The sequence below is a fragment of the Sipha flava genome, unplaced genomic scaffold, assembly GCF_003268045.1.
Source record: "Sipha flava isolate LNK unplaced genomic scaffold, YSA_version1 237_pilon_pilon, whole genome shotgun sequence".
Classification (NCBI taxonomy): Eukaryota; Metazoa; Arthropoda; class Insecta; order Hemiptera; family Aphididae; genus Sipha; species Sipha flava.
In genome coordinates this window covers 1,036,369-1,048,474 of record NW_020272879.1, presented here as the reverse complement: position 1 = coordinate 1,048,474, position 12,106 = coordinate 1,036,369, and the positions used below count along the sequence as shown (strand labels likewise).

General features: G+C 29.1%; 1 protein-coding gene across 7 annotated transcripts in view; it reads left to right on the top strand.

Moving 5' to 3' along the window:
* Window positions 1-12,106, top strand: part of LOC112683962 (CUGBP Elav-like family member 1-A) — a 69,227-nt gene that overhangs the window by 25,418 nt on the left and 31,703 nt on the right. Inside the window, exon 1 of one of the 7 annotated variants that reach the window (XM_025555233.1) lies at window positions 2,199-2,803. The exons of the other annotated variants lie outside the window; for them this stretch is intronic. Coding sequence (XP_025411018.1) covers window positions 2,785-2,803 — 19 coding nt within the window. The 5' untranslated portion in view covers window positions 2,199-2,784. Of the gene's footprint in view, window positions 1-2,198; window positions 2,804-12,106 lie in introns of those variants that run through there. 7 annotated transcript variants of the gene reach the window in all.

The following is a 12,106-nucleotide window of genomic DNA, read 5'->3' as shown; positions in this document are numbered from 1 at the left end:
TATCGAGCAATTCAATTCATTTAAAAAATCGTTAATGGTAAAAATGTGTGATAATTAATTAATAACTTATTAGTAATACTTAATAATAAATAAAATTCATTAACTTCAATAATCATGTAAGTACAGAATTTTAAATCATATTTTCAAAATTATTATTACTATACATTATATTCTCTATTATATGTCATAAAACGGCTGGGTAAATACACCGAAAAATATGTCCAACGCTACATAGACTAGATTTTCATGTTCAAATAAAGAACCTAAATTGAAATAAATCGTCACCTCCGATTTAAAAACGTAATGTACCTAAATACTTGAAATATATTTAAAACTTCAACATAACTTTGTTAGATAGTTCGTTGTTCATTCTTGTTTAGATGTTTTACTTTAAACTTGACTTAATAATTTATTACTAAATCGACCTGCTATCTGTGTACAATGTACATACATTACAATATATTTCAGATTTTTCAAAAGAATATTTAATAAATATACATATCATATAGGTATTCTATAATGGTGTTAATTTCTTGCAATTTAATCAGCAGCATTTTACATTAATATGTTCATTCAATAACATATTTTTTCAATACTCGATTTCCATAATGATCAAATTAACATAATTTTTATGTAGTATTGTTATAATCAACTATATATTTAAATAAATGTAATTTTTTTCTTATAAGTATACAATAAATTACAATGAATGCAAGAAAACGTTTTACTATTTTATTAATGTTATATGAAATACATAATATAATAATTCATTCATACATATGAATAAATAGTTAAATTGAAAATGTGTTGAGCATAATATTAGATTTTGAAACATATTTATTGAATAACCTATTTTTTGTTAATTAATTATAAATTTAAATGCATTTATAATACAAATGAAACAGATCAGTAGTATGATGTAAAAATAATTTAAATTACATTATTATAATTAGATATCATAATCCCTGTTATTTTTGTCACGTACCATTCAACGGTTCTGTGTACGTATTAACAATTTAATTTTAATTTTAATAATTTGTCTCATGGAATGACACATAAAACGTTTTATTTATTTTAATTTTCATTGGTATAATGTTTTAATTACAAAAACAATATGAAACATTAATCCATGTTTTTAACTCCGAGATTTTTTTCCGCACACTTTTGTCGATTATTTGAAATTCGATTACGAATAATAATAATATCGTGGTGATGGCACGCGATCGAGTGAACGCTGTTTTTTTTTCGGATTCCTACTTATATGAATGCCGACTCATCAATAAACAGTAAATGATAATATCGAGGGCTTCGAAAACGCATTTAGAACGTATGTCGGAGAACCAGGATAACAAAAACGGTCATGATTGTATTTGTGTTATTTCAATATTATTGTTGTAGTAATTGTTTTATCTAAATATAACCGTTTTATAGCCGCGTTTCGCGCGCGGACGTCGATCGTTGGTTACGGTTGGGTGGTGGAAGAGGGATGTGTGGCTTGACTCGTGGTGGCGGCAACTGGTCGTTATCACGTTTTGTTGTTCTATTTCGGTCCGTCGAAACGAAACCAATTCATCCGGAAAAAACGTTTCCGACGGGTCCTCCGGCACCGGTGCGGGGGTTATCCTCGACCGTTTTTCGCGCACACACTTGTTGTAGACCGTAGTTATTGCGTACTCTAATAATAGCTTAGTTCACACGTCACGCAAAGTACAAGAATGAGTTATGTTATTTACATGTTCGGCCGTCGCGCAGGTCAATTCGACTAAACGAGCTCTAAAAACGGTGACTGGAAAGTCTGTACCATCGGCACGCATCCAAATCGCAGTAAATATTTCCGTGATAACCCTTCGGAAAATCGCTCGATTTTTTTTTTTTTTTGTTCTCTTCGGAAAAACCGGAGCCGTTGGGCCGTGGATCGAATTCAAGTCGCGTCGTCGCGTACGCGTACGTTACCATTCTCTTGGTGCAGCGAACGTAAAGCACCTACCGCGGTTGCGTTTTTCGCTTCGCAATCGTTTTACAAGCGAACCGCGTCCGCGACGGCGACGTCGTTGCCATTAACACGAAACGGCTAATCGCACGGTCGTCGTCGACGTACGTACATCATCGCGCGACCGTTTATCCTTCCACTCCGTGCGCGCGCGTCAGTGTGCGTCTGCGTGCGACCACGCGCCTGTGTGTGCGTGCGTGTGCGACCGATAGTGCGCGTACGTTTGTGTGTGTATGCGCCGCCGCCGTTCGGTTTTATTATTATCAACATTACTTAATTTACAGTCGTCAGTTCCGTGTGTCGTGTTACGTGTCCGTTTGTGTTCAGTCGCTTCGATTCTTATTTTCCTCGTTTTTTTTTCTCTCTATTACTGTTGTGTATGCGTGTACGTGCGTGTGTATGTGTATGTGTGTGAGTATGTGTACTATATTAATGTACGAATAATTTCACGTGTTTCAATTTTAATTTTATTATCGACTCTCCCGGCACCGTTCAACCGTCGTACAATTTTATATATTATATTATACGTTATATTCATATATATATATCGTATTATGTACGCGAGGTTGTCCCGCCGCTGTTGTCTTACCGTTCCCCCGTCGTCGTCGTAATCGACGGCACTTCCGAACGTCACGTCGCTCCCACGCGTTCCCACACATCTCTCTTCCGATAGCTGTTCCCGTTCCGAAATCGCCATTTCGGAAAAACTGACGACCTGCGCGCCAACAGCCAGCAGCACGTTTACCCCAATCAACGTTGTCCGCCGCCGTCGCCGCCGGACGCAGCTCTCCACCATGCCCTATGCTTCGCCTGGTAAGTGACGTCGCGCGTTTTTCGTTATCGACTTCTTAAGTTACCACCGAATATTTTATTATATATATTTTTTCTCCGTCCGATCGGTCTGATTATCTTGTGTGCCGGTCGAAACATCTTTATTAATGTGTAACGTTATCGGCATTATCTGGATCATTGTGTGGTAAGCCGGCCGGCTTATTTATAAACACTTGGTTAGGGAAAACCCCCGAAAAGTTACACGGGACTTGGTGGTCGGTAATTAAATTGAGGTTACATTTTACGACTAACGCGGTATGTCGTGTTTGTTTTTATCCTAGTGCGATTGATGCCCTGCGTGTTGTCTACCTACACTAACAACATAATTGTTCTTTATCAATAAAATGACTGCTGCATTTGCACTTATTCGCTGACGATCTAATCCGAATTTTCTACATCATTTATGGGACGGCGGACGTCTGAGTACCACTGTTCTTAGATTGAATGGTATTTTATTCCAAATCCCATTGCTCGATAGGCGTGTAGTCTAATCATTTTAAGATTCTAATGTATTATAAATTCTGTTGATTTTATTTTTAAATGTGTGCGAAAAATAGACTTACCTCGTACGCTAATTTATATTTTTTGATTATTAATTTATGACGCATAGTGGTTTTATTTTCGTCTCCCTACTGTTGGTCTGATTTTGGGTCTTTAATTAAAATCATAGTGACTTATGTGTACCAAATATGTAAGCATGCTTATGACTACAACGGCGTACTTAATAATCTTATAGGCTATTGAAAAATCACCGCTTTAAATTACTTAAATATATTTGTGTATATATATATATATATATATATATGTACTTTTTATCTAAAATAAAATTTCAATCAGCATTAAAAAATCCCTTCTATTTCTTTAATATTAGTTTGTGACATGGTCAACAAAAAAAAAAATTCGTAATATCGCCAGTCAATGTGTGCTAATATTATTATTTTAAAAATATTAAATAACATAATATTATATATATATATTATTACCTACTTGTTTCATTAAATTCAAATTTACATCTTCTTACATGATAGATATGTTTACACATTTATTAGATAAATATTCTTAATGTCCAAATTTTAATAATGTTTAAAATATTCCTTTTAAATTTTTTTCTCAATCGGTGACACACGTTTAAATTAAATGGTGTAGCAAGATTTGATGCGGAACTATTTTAATTTTATATGTTCGAAACTATTGCAGTCAATATTTCACATTTGAATTGCTTAATGCAACTGTAGTTTTACAACATAGTCATTACTCTAATTTTGTAGAAATGAGGAGGGGGCCTAATTTGAATTTACTGAAGAAAAAAAATAATGGTAAATATATATATATATATATTAGTTAAAATATATTTTAAAATTATAAAATATGAAAAGTTAATAAATTCATTAAGTTCATTGGTTTTAACTAATTTACACTTAAAGATATACCTATATAGTATTTATTTTACATTACATTACTTAATATATAATACATCTAAATGTGAGGTATAAAATTCCTTAGCCCTCCCTCTTGAAACTGCGCCTGAATATTTTAACCCACTTCAGACGTGTTTTAATAAAGGTGTAGGTTAGGTCCGCTACACTGAGTGATAAGGATGGGTGCCCCTGTCCTCAATATGTACCGCTGTAGTGATTATTTTACTGGTTAATGGTGGTCGACCGGTGAAGCTTGTATCTGCTTTCCCGAAGAATGCATGGTTTTGCGTGTCAATTAACGCATATTTCATCTATATAATTACTACTCTTAAGAAAGAAATAGCTCTCGTAAATAGTTCTCTTGCGATCTTTGTTTCATATTAATGTAGATCTTGACGATAATTTATGAGCCGGCGTTAGTGTAAATAATTTATTAATTGGCAAACACTCTATTTGAAAGTTATTGAATTAAAATTGTATAGAGAATGTATGTATTTGAAAAAACTGAATATGTTTACGTGTATCGACTATTTGTTCATCTTTAATGGATGATTTTCTCTGTTAATGATTGTATTTGATAAAAACTACTATTATATAATTCGATGAATTGAAAAATTCAGCCATTTATTCTTATGACGGGTACAATTAAAACGGAAAACCCTACTTATATACTTGACTAAATTAAATACATGGATGGGAATACACATGAGGATGATATTATAAATTCTAATTTTTATATTATAATACATTTAAGTAAATATATTTAATTTTTTTTTTTTTTATTGTTGTGTGATCATTCAAATTGACGGATTCATTGATTTAATTATAATTCTTATATTTATTGTATTCTGATACCATTTATTTAACGTAATTTAAAAATTACACAATTTTTTTTTTTTTTTGTTTAAAAGTCAGTATTCAAATATAAATAACTGAAAATGAACTAAATGAAAACTCATAATAAGTGTGTACATAAAACAATTTCTAGTTATTTCGACAAATCTCACAAAATAGCAATCATCAACACTTCTGCAAGTAATACCTCCCAGTCGGTCTTCTTTTATTTTTATTTTTAAAATAACACAAAACTGTTAAAAGATTGCATTGAATTAAATTTTGATTATATTCATTTTTTATTTTTACCGAGAAATTCATTTACGTTAAGTTTGTTATTTGAGATTTTTCATTGTTATTTGTTTTTTCAGCATAATATTGTATCACATTCTAATTTTAACTTCGTAATTGAAAATATTAAAATTTTTTTAAAAAGGATTAAATAAATATGGGTTGTTTGTTTTATTGCCATTTTTAATGTTTATGACCAATTATAAATTATGTATAGTATAGATATGAGTATATCATTTAACATTTATGTAAATCGTTTACACAATGATTCTTAGTCATAACCTCCATGTAAATAGAAATAAAAATGTTTAATGATATGAACAACTACAAGCAAATTGATATTTAATTAATTTATTTATTTTCCGTTATGTTTATATATTATAAATACCGACCATTATAATATACATTCACATATACCTACCGAAAATTTATTTGCAATTAAGTTTACAAAGTTCTAAACTATTTTTAATTTTGATAATTTCAATAACTGTTGAATTCGAAAGAAATTGATTTATTGTAGTTTTATATTGATATATCAATAAATGATTTAGAATTGCATGTATATAAGCTAATAACGTATGTAAATTATTAAGTATTTAATTAAGGTTAAAGGTTAATTAAATTTTTGGAATAGAATAATTAATATTTTACGTTGTCGTTGAACGAAACGTACTATATTTTAACCTTCAATTTTTATTACACGTGTAACAAATAAGTTCCGATAACTGACCCGGTATTGCTCTTATTCTATAGCACTGGAGCCTGCTAGCAAGTTTTTGGCCACAAGTTAGGTAAAATATTATTATTAAGAATTATTTATTTTGTTTAAAAATATATAGATGATGACGAAACAGCACTATTTCTTAAACATATTATCCTTATTAGCAATATCGCATAATTATCAAAATAATTATTATAGACTTCAGAACAATCATATGTTTAGTTATTTCTAGAAACGTTATTGTACTATCGAGGTTTTTTGCCATGGGATTGACGAATCTATAAATCGTATAAATGACCATGTGATCGATTATATTCCGTAGCCGTACCTGTGTGTGGTGATAGTAGGGATGGCGGTATAAAACATGCTTGTAATTATTAAATGGAAAATATATTAATTTTGGAAATTTTATTGGAAAATACAAATGTATACAAATTATTGACCTAAATGTACACCGACATAGTCTTAATCCATTTGACTACAATATTGTTCTATCTAACTTTACGTTGCTATTGAATATGTAGTATTCTGTCTTTAGTTGTAACTATTAGAGCAGGGATTCTTAAACTTTTATAAACACTGTACCCCTTTTTATCAATAAGCTTTTTTTGGTACCCCTTCTTAGTAAACTAAAATAAACGTAAAAAAAAATTAAAAACATACCTACATTTTTATTTCATTATAAACTAGTATGTTAACAAAAAATGTTAAAAATAAAAAGAGCTTACTTTCAAAGAAATTAGTAAATAGGGTGAGTTTGTTTTTGTTAGCACAGTTGATCATTATTGGGTTCTAATTTAATTAAATACAATCTTAAATCATCTTCAACATTTAATTTGTTTCTATATTTACTTTTAACATAAGTTAAACTTGAATAACCTTTTCCATATAAATAATTTAAATTTCAAGGTTTGTTGGCCAGACTCGTACACCTTAAAAAATCTCGAGTACCCCAAGGTGTATGCGTATCACAGTTTAAGAACTATCGTATTAGAGATTCAAATGACTGTTATCAATCGTTGTACTTTGCCGATTGGCCAAATTTTCTTACCGATATTTTTGGCTACGAAACCAATTGGATACTGATATTTTATCGATTATTTACATGTGTGTACAAATTAATTATTTTAGATATTATTTTTTTATGTTGTTATGATAATATTGAAGTGATGACGTGATATCTTTCGATACACGCCAAAAATATAAAATGTCATCCAAAAGTCATTACTTAATTATTTTATTTATTTGCTTTAAACTAAGACCGGTAGATATTGCTGTAACATAATTAATTTATTGGATAAATAATATAACTTAGGTGCTTTTGAATCAAAAAATATTGAAAATTTGTGTTAATTTTACTATTAGTTAAAATTTAATATATTTTACGATAAAATGTATAGAACATAAGTCAAATTTCAGAAAAAATCAGAAATGTGTAATTATGCTATTTTTAGTTATTATAGCAATGCTTTAAATTAAATAATAAAGAATTTAATTTCTAGATTCAATCAATGCAATACATCATTATTGTAATAATATCCGTTTTTAACCTATGTTAAGTGATATGAGTAAATAACTGTTTATTATTATATACTTTAACATGTATTATATGTAAACAGAGTGGAGGTTTAGGACAAAAGTAGCTGACCCCAAATAGAAAAGTGAAGAAGAAGATATAGATTAGGTATTTATATTAGAGTTGAAACGTATACGGTAATTATACCATATCGTATTATTTGTACGTACGTATAAAATATATACGTTTTATACCGTATAAAAAAAAATCTCTTTTAAACAAAAATACATTTATAATTCAAACTAAAAATAGAAAATAAACTATTAATTAAAATAGACAATTGTGGTGTTATTAATCTATTATTAATAATTATCAATATCTTATCGCGGATGTATTTAGGTGTAGTAAAATCATTATACTTGTGATATTTATAATACTTAGTATTTTTATATTATTAGATTAACAAACAATTAATAAATTTAATTGTTTATATTAATATTTTTGTTTAAATAATTGTATATATTTTTTTTTTTTGTAAATAATAAAGAATAGAAATATCAAAGGAAATATAAAAAATATCTTTATTTTATATGTATACAAATGTTCCATAGTATTAACATATTAATATACCTTTTATAATATTACCTAATATATTTTTACTATGTATACAAATTAGAAACCTTACTCAATATCTGAAGTACCTATGAAATATTTTAAATTTTTTATGAGAAAATTTCGTTAACAGAACATGTAAGTTATATACGTATAAAGTAAAAAACGTTTTATATACGTATATTACCAACCCTGATTTATATTGATGTATAACCAAATGTGATTTTTTTACATACTCGTATACATATAATTAACAATATATTACTATACCTAAATTTTAATTTTTATGTTTAAAAATAAAGGAATGTGGGTTTGTTGAATTGTTTGAAACTGGAAAACTGTTCTTTACACCCTCTTCTATTTTGACCCCTATAATTTGTTTTATCTTTTTTAGACAAATAACTTCGAATAGTTTGTTTTAACGAGTTTATTTTCATCTAATTATGTGTGTATGTATGCACTTACATTAATAATTTTTACTTACAACATTTTGTTTGACCTTAAAATTAAATTGTTGATGTCTAAATGTATTTATATATTCAAATACTCTACTTCTAAATAGGTAGTTAATATCTAAAGCCGGGTTTCCACGACTCGTGTATTTGACGAATATTCGCTATTCGTGGATACTCGTCATGTAGTGGGAATGGTATATTTGTACAATTATTTGGCATTCGGTATTCGTCATTCGTCTTGTTCCCGCCGATTGTCGGTAAAAGTGACACGAGTCAAAGAAAATAATTGTAACACAATTGATATTTAGATGGGCATTCCCACGACGTGATGAATATTTGTGTATTAACTTCCGTGGTTCTAAATTTAATATTGTTGTGGCCAGACGATCAAAACGCGTTGTAGTCCGCACGTTTTCTAGAAACACGACATAGCTTGTTTTAATTTCAAAAATTCTTCACACATACAAAGAAACGCTCCACAAACGATGATTTTTTTTTTTTTTTTGTTGATTGCTATCCATTATATTTTAATAAATATAAATTATAAAGGTTAATGGTATAATACAAGTTTATTCAACTAGATTAAAATTTAAAAAAAAAAACACCGAAATGCATGTAAAAACAGTATAATCGTGTACAACTGCCCACAACATAATGATGAAAAATGTATAAGTAAATTCAAACTTCATACATACGAATTTATAAGTTTATTGGAGGGATAATTTTGACTACTTGTACGAGTATTTGTATTAACAAATATTTGTCAATATGCAAGTAGTGGGAACAGAATATTTGGGTATTTGTACAAATAGACGAATATTCGGCAATTATAAATATTCGTCAAATACACAAGTCGTGGGAACCTGGCTTAATAAATAAAATATTAAAGAATCTTATGAAAAAATGAACTCTTCTATATATTTTTCTATTAAAATTTTTTATTTTCGAATATACGTTATGCTTTTATTTTCAAATATAATAATACTGTTTATACGATAATGACATCATTTTTATTACAATAATAACTACTTGAAACATACGTTATTGAAAAATTATTTAACATAGCTTAAAGTTTTGAAAAGTACAAAGAACATATTTTATTTAAAGTTAAAAAAAGAAGAATTCGCATCAATATAAATAATAATAAGGATGGTAAAAGGCTTATTGATTGGGGTTTTTAAATTGGTTTTTGTGACGTTTAATGAATGATCTGTAGCTTCTCTGGAAAAAGGATAATGAAAAACTAAATATTCTTGTAAATATTAATCCGTTAAAAACAATGTGTGATAGCACATACAACTCTTTCCCGCGTTGCAAAAAATATCTAAATTAGTTCTGTTGTTATTTTCCATACAATCATCCGGTTTACCTCACATAATTATTCTGTGCTCGTATCTAGGGAAGAAAAAACATTTCGTTTCTATTATTATTTATCGGATATTTGTAGGATATTGGTATTTTTTACCGACGATGGACGTTTGTGCAAAATCCGTTGTGACGTTACCGAAACAATGTGTCGCTTAATGACTGCGTTACGACTGCGACGCAGGCGTATCGCTAGTATTTGTTGTTGTCGTCGTCACCACTGCACACACCGTGTACAAATGTCCCGGTTAATGCATTCGTGTACGGCTTGTATGACACCAGTGAACCGTAGTATTCGCCTGTGACGATGATAATAATAACGATAATACTAATAATAATAATAATACTAATACTAATAATAATAATAATAATAATAATAATAATAAACGCTGCTGACGTACCCACGCGTTAATAATTATCATCTTCTATTGTGTCGCCAGCACCGCTTCTAGTATACTTGGTACACGTTGTAACACTACGTATGCAGGTGACATACATCCTGACGACCACCACGAACGCGCGCGTCCGTCTATGAATACTAACGTAAACGTCCTCCGCCTTCACTTTTTTCTCTAACTACTGACGCCCATCCCTCTACAGTTCATATAGCTAACACGGTCTCTTTAGTGCCTATTATATCCTTTTGCCCATCTAAATCCCTTTCGTATATCACATTTACGTTTTGTTGTACTGCTATGATAACATCCAGTACACATCTGTACGTATAATAAATCGTAGTAATATTTTTAAAATACGTATAGTTATGTTGTAGTTTATATACGTACATACAATATTTTATATCTTATAAATATTTCCAAACGGGGTGTGTAAAGCAACGTGATGCAACTGGTTTCATTACATTCGGATTTTTTTCAGTTTTCTACGTGTTATTCGTCTGCGAGGTTTGATTTTCATCATCAGTGTACGCCACGCACGATATTGCATAAACTAAAAAACTAAAACACTGCAGTCGCGTTTAACGTTACGGATTTTTTCCCCGGTTTTCACGGCTTTCAGGATTTTCAGAAAAGCATTACTCGACATGTATTTATTATTTTTATTTTTATATACATACTGTGTAGGTATATATAATTTATATAAAGTGGTGAGAGTATAGACCTTGTTTTTTTACTTCGATATATCGGAAACGCGAGTTGTGATGTATCAATATTAATCTAGAATTGATAAAGCAATTTTTATTGTTAAACATTTAATTAAAGCTTTTACTAATTTTCAATTAGGTAACTTGTAGCGTATTATTCAATGACGTAGAAATAATTTTTTTTTGAAATTCTCTACATTTTAAATTTAAAATAAGAATTGTTATTTTTATTTTAATCGTAGTATGGTAAAGAAAGAATATGTAGATTTTTATTAATTTACTAAATAATTAGATTTGATTTTTTTAACGTTTATACAGCGTGTTTTTATTTAATAGTTAATTAAGTTTATGAATTAAGCTAAATAAATATATTTTAGAATTAGGTAATACAATTTGGTTATGTATACATTTCAAGCATTTTCTTTTTTATGTTTTTTGTTGAAATGCAAATTACTAAATTATGATTTTTTACTCGGTTTTTAATATTTCCTTATATTCCGTGTTCATATAAATTTTTTTCTTTCCTGCATATCTGCATATTTTCCAATATTAGTTTTACTTCCTATCTATTAACATACACTTAATGTATTATGTTAAACATTCATGTTCACATTTCAATTTGAATTATTTGAATATTATGTGAACTAAATATTAGACACACGTGTTATTTCCTGTTAGTAACAATAGGATGTATACTATATATTCAAATTTTACTACGACCTCTAATCAAATTAAATTTTTATAATTTCCTATTTAATCTTATTGGAATCAAAAACGTCTCAAGTCGATGTTCATCACTGCATTCAAATATCATGTTATAAAAATAGAATATAAAAATGTTTGAGTTTTTCTTGTGAAGTGTAGTTCTAATTTACGAAAATTATTTCAATAATAAATTCTATTAATAGTATTAATCGTGATTTGTGTGTGTGTGTGTGTGTGTGTGTGTGTGTGTGTGTGTGTGTGTGTGT